The 20,128-nt window shown below is 36.4% G+C and overlaps 1 protein-coding gene across 3 annotated transcripts in view; it reads right to left on the reverse strand.

Annotated features, from left to right (window-relative positions):
• Positions 1 to 20,128, reverse strand: part of si:ch211-185a18.2 — a 297,371-nt gene that overhangs the window by 195,566 nt on the left and 81,677 nt on the right. For all 3 annotated transcript variants that reach the window (NM_001441598.1, NM_001441597.1, NM_001258228.2), the window contains one exon: positions 1,147 to 1,345. In NM_001441598.1, the coding sequence (NP_001428527.1) occupies positions 1,147 to 1,345 (199 nt within the window). The remainder of the gene's footprint in view (positions 1 to 1,146; positions 1,346 to 20,128) is intronic.

A 20,128-nucleotide genomic window follows, 5' to 3' on the forward strand; every position in this document is an offset into this window, starting at 1 on the left:
ACATGAATTAAAAACAAACCTGTCCTCTGAAAATAAGAAGACAAAAAAGAAACATTAGGCTAGGTTACAAATAAAAAAGTAAATAAAAGGTAAAAAAAAATAATAATTTAATTTATTTTATCTCGACTCCAGTGACAACAAAGTTAATGCCTAGTTACTTTTCACCCACCCTGCATATTTGATGGATAGATGAATGCAAATATAGAAGATGTCATGCAACTTCCATCTTGCAAAAAAATGCAGGTAACTTGTTGTTAGAAATACCAGGCAATAGGTGAATGCTTTGTAGTGAGATGAGAGGTTAATCCTGAGTTAAAATAGTTCTGTTATAGTTCTTTTTTTGGTTTGGCATCACCTTACTCCAAAGATTGCCTCATATACTTTGATAATTTGCACCACCCATTCATCCATTCATCCATTCATTCATTCATTCATTCATTCATTCATTCATTCATTCATTCATTCATTCATTCATTCATGCATTCATTCATTCATTCATTCATTCATGCATTCATTTTTCTTCGGCCATTCCCTTTATTCATTGGGGGTCGCCACAGCGGAATGAACCACCAACTTATGCAGTTTATGTTTTACGCAGCGGATGCCTTTCCAGCTGCAACCCGGAACTGGGAAACACCCATAAACTCTCACATTCACACACATACACTACAGTAAATTTTGTTTATTCAATTCCCCTATATCGCATGTCTTTGGACTGTGGACTGAAAACGAACCAGCGACCTTCTTGCTGTGAGGCGACCACTGAGCCATTGTGTCACCGAACTTGCTAATTTTTTTGCATTTTCCGTTATTGTAAATATTTCAATTTGGGAATTTTGTATGGTTTACACTTCATTCAATTATTTATTTTCTTTCGGCTTTGTCCCTTTATGTCTTTTTGCTTCTACCATCACATGGTAAAACTGCCACATCTTAAATGTGATCCCTTTTAACATCAAAGGGGCTGTAACAGCTTCCAATTAAATCTTACTGACCTGTTTGAAAATACTGACAAATTAGCAGAAGATACAGCGGTATATGTTTTAATTGGTTTAACATAGACCGCAGAGATCCATGCTAGTAACTTAAAGCAAAAGGCAGGGCTATCAGAGTGTGAAAGTCGGCATTGATTTCTGGAGCTCTCACCTGCAGTAGACTCCTCATCTCATTTTTAAGTCTCCCCAGATCCTGCAGCATCTCGCTGGCTTTTTGCACGGTCGTGCTGGACGATGATACATTCGTAGGTTCTCCCTGGTGCTCCTGTTCATTCTGTCCATTCACAAAAGACGATCCGTCTTCTTGTGCACTTCTAGTAACAGATGCTTTAGATGGCATCTGACTTTCCCTGGAGAAATAAAAAACAGCAGGAGGTCAGATCTGACATCTTTCGGCAGGTGTAATTGTGCATGATGCCAAATTCAACACCTCATTTTAATCCTTGATGAAAATTGCTCATTTACACGTAACACAGCAGCATTATATAAATGATTTATACATGTACAGTTGAGGTCCGAATTACTAGCCCCCCTTTGATTTCTTTTTTAATTCAGAAATATTTCCTGAATGATGTTTAACAGAGCGAGGAAATTTTCACAGTTTGTCTGATAATATTTTTTCTTCTGGGGAAAGTCTTATTTGTTTTATTTCGGCTAAAATAAAAGCAGTTTTTATTTTTTTTAAAACCATTTTAAGGTCAAAATTATTAGCCCCTTTAAGCTATTTTTTTTTATAGTCTACAGAACAAGCCATCGTTATACAATAACTTGGCTAATTACCCTAACCTGCCTAGTTAACCTAATAAACCTAGTTAAGCATTTAAATGTCACTTTAAGCTGTTTCGAAGTGTCTTGAAAAATATCTAATTTAAAAAAAAAATTATGTAATGTCATAACGGCAAATGGAAAATAAACAAGTTATTAGAAAAGAGTTATTAAAACTGTTATCTGTGGAAATGTGTTAAAAATCTTCTCTCCATTAAGAGAAACTGGGGGAAAAATAAACAGGGGGCTAATAATTCAAGGGGGGCTAATAATTCTAACTTCAACTGTATACAGTGTTTCTTGTTTTATAAATGAGGTATGTGCTGTGTAGATCATTTGTGCAAACATTAATACATAAATGTTACTTTATGAGAGTTTAATATTATTTACATTAAAACTATAGAACAATGGTCCATTAATAAAATGTTAATTCATGTTTTTACCAATATTCAGTCATAGTTCAATATTGTAATGCATTACTAAAAACCAAAGTTGTGCTTGTTAACATTAGCACTCAGTGTTAACATAAACTAACTTAAACTAATGTTATTTAACCTAAATAACCTTAACTAACGTTAAACAAGATGAATGAATACCACAAAAACAATGTTTGATGTTAGTTCATTTGTAAATACATTAACATTAACTAATGGATCACTGTTTTAAAGTGTTACCTTATTTGCTTTACGAATGCTTTAAACCAAGTTTGATTTTGCTTTATTGAAGAATGTGGCACACTGCATAGCTGATAATGCAATCAAATAATAAGAAAATTAAACAAATCAAAATATGTTGCAAAATGAAATGTTAATAGTAATAATGTTAATACTTTTAATATTCTGTGTACAGCACAGCAAAGGAACTGTTCAAAACAACAAAATTGGCTTTATATTTATGGTTTAAGTGTTAGTTGATTGGAATAACCCTGATTAGTATGATTCTGCACAATATGATGTGCACCACCAATGATCTTTCACACTTTTAGGTGTGTAAACAAGGTTTACACAAACTCAAATAAATTTGGAAAATTAATAAAATGATGTTGATGATGAAGATTGTTATTATTGTCTTTACAGATTATCTGATTAACTAGCACAAGTTTAGTTTCGTTCTAAAAAGGGGAGGGAAATGTGTTATTTTAATCCAAATGTGGACCACAAAACCAGTCTGAAAAATATTTGTGGGAATAGTCAACATTCTAGATTGTTATTTTTTGAAATTTTTCAAAAAAATCATTAGAATATAAAGTAAACATCCATTATTGTTCCATAGAGACATTTGTTAATTTTGTTCCTTAAATATCTCAAAACTCAAATTTTGGTTTAACTTTTAGAGCAAGTTTTTTTTTAATAGTTGTATCTCAGCCAAATATTGTTCCATCCTAACCAAACATTAGTGGAAAGATTATTTACAACTTTGTGTTGTATAAATCTTAATTTACAAAAATGAATACTTAAGACTAGATCCAGCATCACAAATTTCAGTAAAAGAAGGACAACCCCCAACATTTGTGTTAATTTATTTTATTTATTTATTCTTTTATTATTAAAACCTTTGGTCCCACTTTATATTAAGGGCCTCAGATAATATGTCCTTACACTGACATGAATCATTTGTTACAATATATACAGTTGAAGTCAGAATTATTAGCCCTCCCCTGTTTATTTTACCTCCGATTTGTGTTTAACGGAGAGAAGATTTTTTCAACACATTTCTAAACATATTAGTTTTAATAACTGATGTATTTTATCTTTGCCATGATGACAGTACATAATATTTGACTAGATATTTTTCAAGACACTTCTATACAGCTTAAAGTGACATTTAAAGGCTTAACTAGGTTAATTAGGTTACCTAGGCAGGTTAGGGTAATTAGGCAAGTTATTGTATAACGATGGTTTGTTCTGTAGACTATCAAAAAAATATATAGCTTAAAGGGGCTAATACTTTTGACCTTAAAATGTTTTTTTAAAAAAATTTAAAATATTCTAGCCAAAAAAAACATATAAGACTTGAAAAAATAATACTGACTTCAACCGTATGCTTTTACATTGTACTAATGCTTGATCAAATACCTGCATGTAATTACATTTGTTATTCATTTTAAATAAAAAGACATATATATATATATATATATATATATATATATATATATATATATATATATATATATATATATATATATATATATATATATATATATATATATATATATATACATAATCATAAGACAAGAGATACAACTGAATAAATGTGAAAATGTAGCAGTAGAAAAGACTATTAAAAAAACAAGCTAAAAAGGTACATTTTTAGGAGTGATTTCAAAATAGGTGATGGAGCTATTCTAATCTCACGGGGCAAGGTGTTCCATAATCAAGGACTTACCACAGAAAAAGCTCTGACCCCTCTACATTTTAGTCTGGACTGAAAAAAATAATAATAATAAATAAATAAATAAAAAGAGTTTGATAACTTGATCTTGATCTTATGCTTTTAAATTGCATTATTGGATCTTGATTTTTCTTTTAATCTTAAAAAGTTAAAAAAGTGACTTTTATGAAATTATTTTTTGTTTAAAGTGACAAAGCCTGGAGTGGTTTTGTATACCACAGTACAACAACCTTGTAATAAACTACCAGTATAGTTTCAGTTATTTTACATACTTGTTTCTCTATAAATTACTTTAAACTACTAAAATGTCAATAAAAGTCACTTTGTTAAACTGCAAACTGCAGAGTCGTATTTTCAACATTAAAATTCAACAGAGCAAAGATAAAGTTTTTTTTTTTTTTTACAGTGAAGCTATCTTTACCAAACTACACCATTTTCTCACAATTCCCCATTCTCCAAGTTATCGCTATTACTCAGCACACTAAAACTGCACCATATCCAGCTAAAGCAAACTGAGGTCATCCACCAGTGACGTTCACCTGATTCATCAGAGGAGGATGAGCGGTCACCCTGAAACACTGCTGGAGGACGTCTGCTAATCCGCCCTCTGCACTCACTCCTACTGTCTGTCTGAGTGTTTACACCACATTTCACATCATGAGCAGTATCAGCCGTAAAAGCCCAATCAGCTCAGATTGAAGCTGAAAAATGTATTTATATTGGCTGTAATGAAGGGACCTGCGAGCCCTCAGCTGAAGGGGTTCATCGGGTTCCAGCCAAGGGCTTTTAGTCTGGCCTGTTTTTACAGTCTTGGGTTGCCAGCTCATCTAACGTTACTGTGAAGGCCATTTCTCCAACACTGCAGTGCTTGTCCAATGTTGCGGCAATTAATCACCCGGAGACGGGTTCAGTGTGCCAAGATCATGCTAACCAATTTAAAATGATACAAAAGACACTTTTTAGGCTGATCGCACATACTTTCCTTGACATGCAGGGAGCGAAGGAGGTTATTTAAACAATCTGTTCACTTAATGAGCTGGTGCAGGTTTGCAAATCTTACAGGCTGAATCTGATGGAAATGTCATATTTCATATTTCACATTCAAATGAAATGAAAACAAATAAAAGATGACATTTTGCATTAAATAGTAGAGTTTTTTTTTTCATTGTGAGATTTAAGCACAAGATCCCCCACGAACAGCATTAAATACAAAAAAAAAAAGGATATTTAAAATGAGGAAAGGGATTTGCTTTCGATAGTGCTTACAAAAATTTATAACGATAATGAAAACAATGAAGTATTTTCACTGTCTTACAAACTTCAAGCATCATAGTGCAGCCTCAAAATATTAAGATTAACATATGTGTCAGCCACATAAAATACAATACAATGTACAGTACAAGTAATATGATTCGTAATTACTTTACATATTATATTCTTATATATTATACTTAATATATTATATATTTTTAATTATATATATAAGAATAATAAATAATATGCACCCAACGGCCACTTTATTAAGTACATCTTTCCAACTGCTTGTTAACGCAAATTTCTAATCAGTAAATCACATGGTCAAGACGATCTGCGGCAGTTCAAAACGAGCATCAGAATGGGGAAGAAAGGTGATTTAAGTGACTTTGAATGTGGCATGGTTGTTGGTTCCAGACGGGCTTGTCTGAGTGTTTCAGAAACTGATAGTCTACTGGGATTTTCACGCACAACCATTAGAGAATAGTCTGATAAAGAGAAAATATCCAGTGAGAGGCAGTTCTGTGGGCGCAAATGCCTTGTTGATGCCAGAGGTCAGAGGTGAATGGCCAGACTGGCTGCGGCTGATAGAAAGGCAACAGTAACTCAGCCACTCCTGTCAGCTAAGAACAGGAAATGAAGGCTACAATTTACACAGGCTCACCAAAACTGGACAATAGAAGATTGGAAATTGTTGCCTGGTCAATTTCTGCAGCGATATTCAAATGGTAGGGTCAGAATTTGGCGTCACCAACATGACAGCATGGATCCGTCCTGCCTTGTTTTAACGGTTCAGGCTGCTGGTGGTGGTGTAATGGTGTGGGGGATATATTCTTGGAACACTTTGGACCCGTTAGTAACAACTGAGCATTGTGTCAATGCCACAGTACTGTTGCTGACCATGTCCATCCCTTCATGAAAACAGTGTATCTATCTTCTGATGGCTACTTCCAGCAGGATAATGCGTCATGTCATATAGCACGAATCATCTCAGACTGGTTTCTTGAACATGACAATGAGTTCACTGTACTCCAATGGACTCCACAGTGATTTGCCTCAAGGATGTGCAGCTGACAAAGCTGCAGCAACTGTGCACTGCTATCACGTCTATATGGACCAAAATCTCTGAAGAATATTTCCAGTACCTTGTTGAATCTGTCACAAAGGATTAAGGCAGTTCTAAAGGCAAAATGGGTCCAACCCAGCACTAGTACAGTGTACCTAATAAAGTGGCCAGTGAGTGTAGATAAAATAATGATAAATAATATTATATATATATATATATATATATATATATATATATATATATATATATATATATATATATATATATATATATATATATATATATATACACACACAAACACACACACACACACACACACACACAGATCACAATAAGTATATGAAATATCATTTCACCCATATTTTGTCATTTTATAAGTAATACATAAGCTGTCTTACATATAACTCATAACTGTACATGTAATTTGATGCAGACTGAAATAACACATCTTGTTTTTGACCCATATATAACAGCTTTTAATGGTATAAAAATGGTATACAAAGCATAAATTCTTAATAGGTCTAAAAATATAATTGAATCATTCTAAAAGTGTGATGCCAGGTCACCTGGACGTGTCCTTGACAATTCTGAGATTTAGCCCATGAAATTTTTTTCATGTACAGAGCTCTGAACGCTGTCCTGTGGGTTAATATGGGTTTCGTGTTTCTCTAATTGCTTTTTCCCACAGGTTGGCCCTTACCTCACAGGCTTGTTTTTTGTTTTTTAAGATCCATGTTCTCAGTTAAAGCCGCACAGAGAGAACAGACCTGTCATGTGAGAATGCACAGCGAGGAAAATAAAGTGCTGAGCTTGATTACTTTATTTAGAGAGAGGAGCTGGTGGAGCAACAAAGAAGAGAAGACGAAGCGTGATCAAAATGAGAAAGGAAGAGAAGGAAACTGGAACAAGGAAGAAAGTGAAATGAAATACAAAGAGACAAAGAGAATGGCAAAGGAGGGACAGAAAAGGTTCCCAGAGCTAAGTTCGAAACAAATGTCAGAGCTAAAAGTCAGACAGTGTCCGCTCTCAAGAGCCGAGCAAAAAAAAAAAAAGTGTCGTCCAGCATTTTGCAATCACATCCGACATTTATGAAGCTTCATGGTAAGAAATGGTTAACAAACATCTACACACTCGCTCTCGTCAACACTCCGCACAGAAACGTGTCTATTTACTCCACTTCACACACAGTGAGCCATTCATTCTGCCTGCGCACAAAGAACAGAAGCCAGAAGAAGCTCTGTTTTAGAGGAAATTGTGTAGGAAAGCATGTTCAGTCGTGGCGTATGCAATATAAACAGAAAAAATGACATGCCATAAACCTTCATTAATGAAAGAATTTCCTTTATTTGTAGATTTAAAGAGATAGTTCATACATAAATGTCTTCACTAGAGAATTTATTTTAAAGAAAGCTGAAAAGCCATTTACAACAATAGTACATACTATAAATACTATGAAAGTTAATGGTTACAGGCTTGCATCTTTCTTTAAAATACATTCTTTTGTGTTTAAAAGAAACTCATAAATGTTTTGAACATGTAAAGGGTCAGTCAACGATGATACAATTTTAGTATTTGAGTGATCAAGCCCTTTAAAGGCAATATAAAGGATTTGTGGTGCTTTTAGCTTTTATAATGGGATAAATCTTGGGGAAAAGGCATTCCCACGGAGCCTGAAATGAACCATTGGGATTTGACTGTATAATAAAACTAAAACTCTGTAGTAAACAGATGATATGTAAGAGATAATGTACACGTACACGCTCAGAAATAAACATATGCAAACTGTCACTGGGGGGATATTTGTTCAGCTCTGTACCTGAAGTGTACCTCAGAGGTATATCCTAAAACATTACACATTTATATATATTTTTAGACATAAATGTGTATCTAAAGAACAGCTCACGTCCCTTTATTTCACATACTTGAATAAATAAAATTATTTTATTTTAAGTGTACACTCAGCTGGTTGTTCTTGCGGAATAAAGTCATACAAGTTTTTTAAGAACAAGTTTGAAGGGCTTTATGCTGCTAAAACAACAGGCTGGATTAATATTCTCCTGCATATTACACAAAACTAAACAGATACACACAAAGCATCTGATCTTGATCTGAGTTTTAAATTCAGTTGGCTGTTATCTGAGAATATGTGATTGACTAATCAGAATCAACTATCCAGAGAGCCGACTAACAGGATACATTAATGATGCCAAAACCAAGTGGCTTGTTGATGTTGATCAGTTTTACTTTAAGTGACAGTTCACCAAAAACTGAAGATTCTGTCATCATTTACTCACCCTAATTTATTTATTTAATGTATTTGTTCCAGTTTTAGTTTATTTATTCTGTCGAACACAAGAGAAGATATTTTGAAGAAAGTTGGAAACCTGTGAGCGCTAACTTTCATAGTATTTGTTTTTCCTACAATGCAAATTAATGGTTGTGTTTTCTTTACTTTGTGTGTTCAACAGAAGAAAGAAACTCAAACCGGTTTAGAACCAAATAAAAACTCAAAAAGGTTTGGAAACATTTAAGGGTGAGTGAGCAAGTTTTTTCGGGGTGAAATATCACTTTAAACTAAATGTCTGTAAATGTAATCTGCGAGGAAATCGCATGTGTCAGTATAATAAATCTGCAAAGATCTTATTCTGGAATAGTCACAAAACACTACAAACACAACTCATCCAGGAATCATCCCCTTGGAAGAAAAAATACTTATATATTCAGGATACCGTGACATGTAAAGTTAAGAAAGAAAACTCAGGACTACAAGCCATGTCACCCTGCAGCCCAAGACCGGTTACTCACTGAAGCCAAGCAGGACTGAGCCTGAGACCACATGGGAAAACTAGAAGCTGTTAGTGAGGCCAGCAGGGGGCGCTCAGCCTGTGGTCTGTGTGAGCCCTAAAGCCTCAGTATAGTGAAGGGGACATTATACTGCCAATAAAGCCGCCTTTCCACTGCACATGACAAGCGACAGACCAGAAGTCATTCATTTCCAATGGAGAGTAGTCCGAGAGCTGCATGGAGTTCTCATTATTTCTATATGTGGAAAATTCGGATCCGGTTTGAACTCCTGCAACTAGACCGAAAGCGACCGGCCGACCGGATGTGATGTATTCCAGAATTGTCCAAGCAGGTCCATGCGTGCGAGATGAAAAAAAGAATAGAAAGAAATTCCAACCAAATGAGTAATAAAAATGTATTATTATTTTCTTATCTTGTCTCCACATTCCCTCAAAAAATTTTAGTAGTCTATGATGAGTTTCTAGTATTCATTCATTCATTCATCCTTAGTTCTTGCTTTTGCATTCCTTATTTCGGACAACAACCCGAGAATCAGCTCCCATGGAGCACAAAAAAACTGAATATTCTTTGCAACTACCACAAAAGGGCGTAATCCAACAGTTGTGCCTGAATGTCATGTGCAGTGGAAAGGCAGCTTGAGCATCGTCTTTCAGATGGGATGGTAAACCGAGGTCCTGACTCTTCTCGTAAAGAGCAGGGGTGTAACCTGGCCAAATTCCCTCCATCTGCCTTTATCATGGCCTCCCAATCATCTCCATCCACCGAATTGGCCCTATCACTATCTCTCCACTCTCCCTATAGCTGGTGTATAATGAGTGCACTGGCACTGTTGTCCTGTAGCTGCCATCGAATCATCCATGTGGATGCTGCACACTGGTGGTGGTGTGGAGAGCTAACTAATCTGGTATACGTTTTAACGCAGTGCATGCTCTTCCAGACGCAACCCACTACTGGGAAAAATTATTTAGCAAGTAAAATAAAAAATAAATGACTTTGCAATTTTTAATCAAAATATAAAACAACATTTTTTTAATTATTTAATATAAAAAAGCCCTTATACTGCTATAGATGTACAGCCAGACAAACCAGATGTGAAACAACCAAACCGGAATGCTCTCGAGCATGCAGTCAATGAAAATGTACGATGCAATAAAATTTGACTGCGACTCTTGACAAGAACATCCTAAATTATTGACAGTCGACTGCTTCCAAACATCACAGCTCTTATAAAATGCCCTTAAGTGACAGATATGATACCAATGAAAAAATTCCAACTCTCTCAAGGTTACCCGTCTGATGTTGGAAAGCCTGCGTTAACCCGAGACAGTGTTGTGTTTGATCCATTGCTTGGCAACAGATGCACAACAGGCAGATGCATTAGACATCCGTCTCATCAGAGCAGCCTTTCTGTCCCCAGGTTTCATCTGCTGACAGGAAGCCAGGAAAGGAAACAGGTGCTATTTTTTTTTTTAGCCTTTTTAGGGGCTTTCCAATAAATAAACATGAAGGCGAGAGCAGTGCTGCATGGTTGTCCTGATGTATTCCACACAGCACGCTTCCCTCAATCAGTCTTAAGACGCCACAAAAGGATCTAATCCATTTGAAGAGGGAGATGTCGGGCTTTTTTGATCTTGCTGAAATTGATTAGGGTGTAGATATGGAAAGGCAGGGAAGGAGAACGCCGAGCTAGAGGTCGTGCGATGCTAATGTCTCCTTCAGTGAAGAAAGACTTGGTTTCTTAGCTAGATTGTGTGGTGTTTAATGAGCACCCAGGATAGTGTGTGCTGTCAGGAATGATTGGAAGGATGATGTCCTTTTGATGCATATGGATTTTTTTTTTTGGTCGTGTGGAGGCTTGTTTGTATGCCAATATGAAAACATAATCAATAGGTGACACTTGTCAGATCGTCGGGCATAACAGTTACACATTTTGAATATTTCCCAACTTGAGTATTGACTTTCTGTCGGCTGCGGATAAAGAACGCTTTATCAACGCGTGCCACATTTTCAGTCTATCATCCAAACATCGCCTAAGGTTTAACTCGATGAGACACCAAAGCTCGAGTTTGAAGAAACAGTGTTTTTTTTGGGGGTTTTTTTTGTTTTTTTGAGGAGGACTACAGAGAGAGAACGATTCATTATCCAAAAATAGAACAAAGGGCGAAGAGGAAGATGTGTTTTCCCTATTCGTCCAATCAGGGCGCTTCGTGTCTGACTTCATTTGTCTGTCACTGCAGATCTGGAGCAGGAATGAAAGGGGGAAAAAAACCTCGATCTGAATAGGTGAAAGGATGGGGTGGAGGAAGGGTGAGGTTTCCCACTGTTCTCACCTCTATTCCTCGGGAAAAAGGCAACTGTGAGCCGCAATAATGTGGCTGGAGGAAGCCGAATGAGCTTCAAACGTGAGGACTAGTGAGGAGATAGCATTGGTGAGAGGAAGAGTGAAATGTCAGGGGCAGGTGGGTTATTCTTTGTGCCTTGGTGCACCTCATGGAGGGTCAGGGAAAGTGGGGTAAGAAAAAAGCAGCAGGGTTTCAGACAGCTGACTGTATTTAAAAGGTGACCGCACACTGTTTTGATTGACGGTCCTCACTGTTATTTAATAAAACAGCCAATTCAACACAAATTAAAAGCTAAAGAGACAAAATACTGGGCAAAATACACATATTGGGCAGCACAGTGGCTCAGTGGTTAGCACTGTCACCTCACAGCAAAAAGGTCACTGGTTCAAGTCCAGGCTGGGTCAGTTGGCATTTCTGTGTGGAGTTTGCATGTTCTCCAGGTGCTCTTGTTTCCCCCAGTCTAAAGACATTTACTATAGGTGAAATTGATGGACTAAATTGGCCGAAGTGTTTGTGAATGCGAGTGTATGGTGGCTTCTCAGTACTGGGTTGTGCCTGGAAGGGCATCCGCTGCCTAAAACATGTGCCAGAATAGTTGGCAGTTCATTCCGCCGTGGCGACCCCTGAATATACATACAATATTTCAAAAACATCAGCAGGACTGTATGGACTAGTATGAGCAGTAAAAATATGGGTTGTTGTAACCCAACAATGGGTCAAAAACAAATAAACCCAACTGTTGGGTTTAAAAGCGTAATTTAAATTCAATTGAAAAAATGAACCCGGCAATGGGTACGTCTATAATTGACTCAAAATTGATTAAGTGTGAGCCAGTGACCCAGCATTTATTAGTGGGTAGTCTAGACCATTGGTTCTCAAAGTGGGGGTCGGGACCCCCCGAGGGGTCGCGAGGCAATGAAGGGGGGTCGCCTGGTGATTTCCAAAAATCTATTTATTTTTATTAAACCATAAGAATTAACATATTTTATCCATAACTATACTGAAAATAAAAATAGTCGTTTATAGTTACTATAAACTATATAGTTACTATAGTAGCTTATAGTTACTAGTTCTATAGGATTGCGCCCCCTAGGGTAATTACATTATATTAAAGGCAGCAATAGCGTCAGATGCATTTTGATTTTATAACATCAGGTTATACTTTCTGGCACATTTAAAGCACTGACACAAATTTAATTGGTGTGTCTGCGTCATTGCATGCAAGGTTTCTGTATTTATAACCACCTCAGAGGATATTGGGGGTCGCGAGTCACTGGAATTGTTATTTTGGGGGTCGCGGGCTGAAAAGTTTGGGGACCCCTGGTCTAGACGATGTTGATTATACACAAAACCAAATGAACCCACTGAAAAAATATTTATATAAACATGCACGCACACACACAAACGCAAATGCAAACACACACAAGAATCTACTCTTTCTCTTTTAGACCAACGTCTAAAATGGATATCCCACTACCATACCACTCACACCATCTTACTCAAAAGAAATGTAAAAATAGAAGTAGTAGTAGGACTAGTATTAGGCCCCGTTTACACTTGTAGGTTTTGGTTTTAAAACGCTTAAGTTTTGCTACGTTTATGCATTCTAACCAGACTACCCCGGAGTTTTTGAGCACTGAAATCTTTTTGAAAACAATGGAGAGGCTGTGGATAGGGGAAAACGAAAACATCTGAAAACGGAGGCTGGAGTGCAGACAATCTGATATCTGGCTTTTTCTCAATATTAAGTGCACAAGGTTCAGTCTTGTACCCTTTCCTTTAAAGTTCAGAATTCGCAAGTTCGATATGGAAAACAAACTCCCGAGGACACGACGTGTAAAAACAGTGTACTTTATAACGTCATTCACATTACCCTTTTTCCCATTTTAACAATAAAATAACATATGATTCATGATATAAGGAACTGCCTATTTTGATTTTGATATTAGCAACTTAACAGACAGTAAAAATGTTAAGGCATTGTGTTGCTACTTATTTATATGACTGTCACCTTCACTGTATGCATTGTTTTAACAAAACAGAGGCTTCGAAAAATATTAAACATACCCCGTCTCTTTTGCTAAATATCAGTTTTAATCAATAATGCCCATTCTAAAAGTATAATGTACAATATGTTTCTAAAATATAGGAAATAAAAGCAAGCAATCAATGTAAGTTTACATAAATTAATGTATTAACTTATCTTTGCGTTCAGCCAATACGCATTACCTGAGAACAAATAATAGATTCAAAAGACCATCAGATAAGAGACAAGATAAATTAAATATCACGTTAGACAACTACAGTAAGATGAAATCCACCGCAAGATCCTTGATGAACTGTCCGACCTGCGCTGCTCTCACCCAGGGAGGTGTGCTCAAAGCACCCGCTGACTGCCTGGAGCTCAGATGTGAGCATACGCTGCAGCACAGGAATTGTAATTACTAAGTAGTTTTAAAAATATGTGCTTTTACTTTTCCTTGAGTACATTTTTAGTCCAGTATTGGTACTTTTACTCATACTTTCCTTCAACCTGCAGTCACTACTTTATTTTTTCATGTCTATGAGGATTAGAAAAATCAGTCCTGTGATTTTTGTCAAGTCAAATTGCACAAAGAAGGTAAATTGCATCATAATAAACTACCTTAAGACATGGATGCTTTATAATTGCAGTAAACTGTTTGGAAGCAATAAAAGTGTCCAAGAAAATGTCCAAAATCTTTACACGCATTGATCCAGAGACTGTTAATATGCATGTCACTGATAAGAAGATGTCGGATGTTTACTATATGATGAACAAAATGGACTTAAAGACCCAGCAGGCACAAGACGTCTACATAATGTCACATGGATGTTGTATTCCAACAGCGTGGGGATGTTCCATTTTGTTTGGAAATAGGGTATATGCCGAGCTAGTGTTGTTCCCATGCTGATACACTTCCGGTGACCTGTTATTGTGAACTTTTTTCCATTTTTTACAGTTCCTTATACAGTATCGATGTTGTAATGTCATTAAAATACATTCAGTTAAATAAACTTTAGCATTTATTTGGTTGCTCAAGTGTAAAACGAGACAAAAAGCTGTTTACTCGCACGCGCTCGTCAGAATCGGCAGGCTAACGCAGAAGCTCCATTGAATATTCTGGGGTAAAATAAATGCTCATATTATAAAAATCGGATATCACTCAGCTAGTGGAAATCGCTGATTTTTAAAGAAAACAGACCTTACACGCACCGGATTTTGCATTGGCATTCAATTTGCCGGAAGCGCTTAACCCAGGTTACTGGCAAAATAAAAGTCCTATTAGCATGCTTTGGCATATACCCCATAACAATTGGGTTTACATCAGAACCCAACGTCAGGTCAACGCTCAACATCCAACCAAAAATCAACCAAATATCAACGTCTAAAGATGTTACAGCTTGACGTTGTGTGGACGTTACCACTATGACGTCTATCAGAGGTTAGATTTTGGTTGCCATACCTGACAAGACAATGTCAGTATTTGACGTCAATATGAGGTTGGTTTAAGATGTTGCCTCAAAGTTGGATTTTGGTCACTTTCAACACAACCTAAAATCAACCAAATATCAACGTCTTTTGAAAACATTATTGGACATCAAAATAGCGTTGTACTTAGACGCTGGTTAGACATTAAATTTTGGCCACCTGACGTCACAACCTAAATCAAACCTACTATTAACATCTTATGACGTTGTGTGCCTGCTTGCCAATAACTAAATGCACTACAGAATGTTACGTTTACACTCATCCACAAATTACATGTAAATGCATCATCAAATATGATTTTTCAGTACTCTTTACACCACTGGAAACTATACATAAAAGAAATAAACTAAATAATAGGATAAGTAGTAATAGTAATAGTTTGATTGCGGTGTTTACATGTCTGTACTGCACTGCAATGATGCGACTAAAATAGGCATACTCCACATGTCTTAATTCGTTTTCGGTTTAGTTCGATTATGACTTTAGTCGGATTAAGGTCATCAAAAATCACTGTTGACATGGTAGACTCTTAATCAGAGCATTGTCTTAATCGTATTGGTGTCCATGTAAACATGAATGAAGACTCTTGACTGTAAAACGAATCCACCTTTTGGTATAAATAAAGTAACCAAATCTATATTAGTATTGCATTCTGAACAAAGACTATATAACTGGTAGAACAACTAAGCTTCTAGATTTCCCTAGGTAAATAAACACACACAAGACATAAAAAAAACACTACAGATCATCCTGGTAAAAAATAGAGCCAATGCCTCCTATAAAGACCCGTGCAAGCATTGGAGTAACAGAGCACAGCTATTTTTCTGTGCTGTACATTAGGCAGGAGCCATCATCCATCATGCGGACCTGCGTCTGCCCAGCTGCTGGGTAAACCCCGCTCATCTAAATGTCATCTCGCACACACACAGACCCAAGCATCGCCGGCTCTCTTCGCCAGACCAGCCGCAACAGATGTGGCCCCGGCTCTCGCTATTTAAATCCGGCCACCTGATGCCTGAGGCTGCATTGTGAAGCCCTGGAGGCACAGCATGGGTGAGCTCAAACCCTTCACACACATTTATCATGATTTGTACAGGGTGCCCTGCTTGCTTTAACACACTTCATCATATCTGTATTTGCAGATGAACAAGTTTTCAGATCAAGTATGAAGTTTAAATGTGCTTTAAGTCATGATGCTGAATGAGATTCTTCTTGATTTGATATTGATAATAATTTTAGGATTTGATCAATACATCTTTATTAGGGCTGTCGGTCAATAAAAAATTTTAATAAACTAAAAGCTGCACTTATAATAATCATAATAATAATAATAATATTAATAATAATAATAATTTTGGGTTGCGGCTGGAAGGGCATCTGCTCTGTAAAAACTTGCTGGATAAGTTGGCGGTTCCTTCCGCTGTGGCGACCCCGGATTAATAAAGGGACTAAGCCGACAAGAAAATGAATGAATAATAATAATAATACTAATAATGACAAAAATGTTGAATTATCTACTATATAAAGGAAACCAAGCAAGTTCACTGTCAACTTCCATAAAGCAGACAAAGCTGAAATTGGATATTCCAAATTGATATTTATTTCCTCTCCTCTAGAGATAGTGTAGGAAATCTTGGGAGAAACCAAGAAATGTAATTTAAAAGCAATTTTACAGGACAGAAAACAGTTGGGCCTGAAGGAGAGGAACAGAGAGAGGACAGAGCCGAATCCGGCACTGAAATGATGAAACTCTCCACTGAATTACTCCTCTTACAATCCCTCAAGGTTTCCGTCACATTGTGCGCACATAAGTCACGTTTTTTTTTCTTCTTCTTCATGTTCTACCAGAACAGACATTTTAACTCCAAACCGAAATTGCTGCTGGGCAAGGCCAAAAACGTATGGGTGGCAGAACATGCATGTTACCAAAAAAAGGGATTATAAAATTTTTTCATCCAAATTATAATCAAAAATAGAAAGTTGAAAAGTTTGATGAGATTTTCTCATGACTTTATTTTAAATTCATACTATTAACAAAGGCTGCATTTACATAATTCAAGTAATCCGATTTTTTTTCTTCTATGTGGCACAGATCGGACATGGCCAATGTTTATGCATGATGGAAAAATAAAAATAAAAAAAATTGCATGGAATCTGATTTACTCAAATTAGATTCAGGCCTTGTTCATATGCGGAAATTTATCTAATATATAACGGATCCATGCCCTCGTGTCTGCAGGTAGATCAAATTTTCACCTGTCAATGCGAGTCGCGCATCATTAAAAACCATAGTGAATGACGTCAACTCTGACGCTTTCATTTCAGAACAGACTTCAGCAGAGACTAAAACCTTACATTTCATATACTAGGACAGAATAAAGCTTTTATATTGTCAAGTAGCACAAAGAGCCTATTTAAGCATGTTAACAAAAACGACAAAAAGAGAGAACACAACATCCGCCCCGTAACCAATATAAAACTATTAAATACATCACATGCATATAGTGGTTTTAAAAAAGCCTAGATTAAAAGATGGCGGCCAAATGAGAACTTTCTGTCATAAACTATAGTAAAACAAATTGTCAAAAAGAATTTAATACAAGAATGGAGAAAAGGGCGCTCTTTTATTATCAGCTGTCAGTCAGCGCTTGCTCTTTTTCCCTGGTCATTGAGTCTCGTCATTGTGTGCAGTGTAAATGCAGACAATCGGATACGAGTCACTTTTAAAAGATGATGTAAGCGTAAAAACAAAAAGTCGCAACATAGGAATTGACCATCAATATCTGCAGTGTAAATGCAGCTAAAAACAATTTTAAATGAAGGGGTGTTCATAACCCTTTATAATTATTTGCAACTGTCATTAAGTGTCATTCGTTTTAATTGCATTTTAAATGCTAAGCTGACATTGTTTGTTAACTTGACATAAATGTGCAGCACCACAACCTGTTTTCATGACAGCTTGACATTAGCAGGACAACAAAACTTGTCATAAATCTGTCATGATTGTCATGAAGCCATAATAAAGATGTCATCCTTAACGATTTTTTGGACCTCAGTTAAAGTAGTATAAGCTGAATTTGTCATTAAAATGTGAATAAATATTAAGGACGCTCTTAAAAATGATTGACAGAGTGAGATTTTTGTGACAAATACAGTTTGTTCCACTGAAAAAAAGTGATCAGAAAAATATTCATGACACAAAAATAATGACTCATGACAATTATGTTTATGACAGGTTACGCTGTCTTGGTAATGTCAAGTTGTTACGACATTAGCCCCATTCACACATATAGACCTTTCCGGAAAATTACCGGCAATTTTCCGGAAAGGTTGTAAGTGTGAATAGGTCCTTTTTGAAAATACCTGTAAATTTGTTCTGGCTATTTTCCTGAAAGAGAAGTTGTAACATTACCGGTAATTTGCCGGAATGCATCAATGTGTGAATGCAGATGGAAGATTGCCGGAAAGAGAGCGTGCACGTTTAGAACGTGCTGACGTGAGACGTCTGCTTTAACCAATCCTAACAGTCAGACGCATTCACATCCGCGCGGTTTATGAGAATAAAAACCTTTAAATATTTTCCCAGACGCATTTAGCTGCTAGAAGTTAGTCAGATCACGTTTATATGTTCTTCTTTATGTCAACTGTGTAAATAATCATCGATAAGATGCTTATGATAGGCCGCTGTTTGTTTACCTTCAAGCTTTGCGTTTGCCCGTGAAACAGCCGTAAACGCCAGCACACACATATTATGAACATCTCGACATGCGAAAGTGATCCTCCACATGTTTTCATCAAAGTTGTTCACAATACTGATCATCCACAGAGTTTGTAATGTAGTCAAATGTTTACAAATACAAGCGCAGCCGTTTAGAGCTCATTTGTGGTGAATGATGTCAGAATTTACCGGTATTTTGGAATGGATGTGTGAACGGTCTTTTCTGGAAAAATTCCGTAACGTCCTCGCATGTGTGAACAGCGTTTTTTTTATTTACTGGTAAAGTCGTTCCGGAAATTTTCCAGATATTTACCGGTATCACTGTGTGAAAGGGGCTATTGATTAGGAATGGTTGTGATGTAGTATCAAGTTGTTAAAACAAACATATGTCATCTTTGCATTTAAAATGCCGTAACTGAACAAATGACACTTTGATTGCATAATATCTCACAACAGACGCGGAACTACCCAGACTGCTGACACCCTTCATTCGCGCGTCAAATTCACTTCACAATAGATGCAGATTTTCGTCAAGGGCGGGGCTTTTGTATGGTAGCTCTAGCTTCGTTGCTAAATAGATAACATTGATTTTATTAAGAGAATACCTGAGTTTAAGCGCTTTAGGAAGGCTGAAAAATAGCGTACATGTAAGTTCATCAACTCCTCCAGAAACTGTACCTGGATGATGGAAGCTTTCAGCATTGCTTCAGACTGAGCTGAGACCAGTTTGATGAACTAGATTTCCCCTCTAGACGCCAACAACAGACACTACGTCATAATCACTACAAGAGCAAGCTTATGATTGGTTAACGCGGCGCAAACATCCACTGAAATTCAGATTTTCCAACTCAAGCCATTTGCGCTTCAAACGCATCAGACGCGCAATATGCTCAGCTCATGCCACTACATTTGTGCAAGTCGAGTGAATCGCACCACCTCATCTGCACGAAACACACAGCAGGATGTCTATTCGCGTCTTTGCAATGACTTAACATGTAAATTACTATGAATGCAGAATTATGAACTCTCTTTTAAATTAAGTGTTATCCAAACCATTAACTAAGACTACAGTAAGAAAGGATTTGGTTTAGGTTAGAATAATGGACATAGAATAAGATAATATTTTATAAGTACTTATAAATAGTTAATATCGTAATAATAGATGAAAAATAATAATAATAATATCTTATCTTATTAATTAATTATCTTAATAATAATAAGAACATGTAATAAGCTAGAAGTTAATACTGGGAATTGTTACTTAATCGAAAATGTTTCCAA

This window comes from Danio rerio, chromosome 17 (genome assembly GCF_052040795.2).
Source record: "Danio rerio strain M-AB ecotype USA chromosome 17, GRCz13ab, whole genome shotgun sequence".
NCBI classification, from domain to species: domain Eukaryota; kingdom Metazoa; phylum Chordata; class Actinopteri; order Cypriniformes; family Danionidae; genus Danio; species Danio rerio.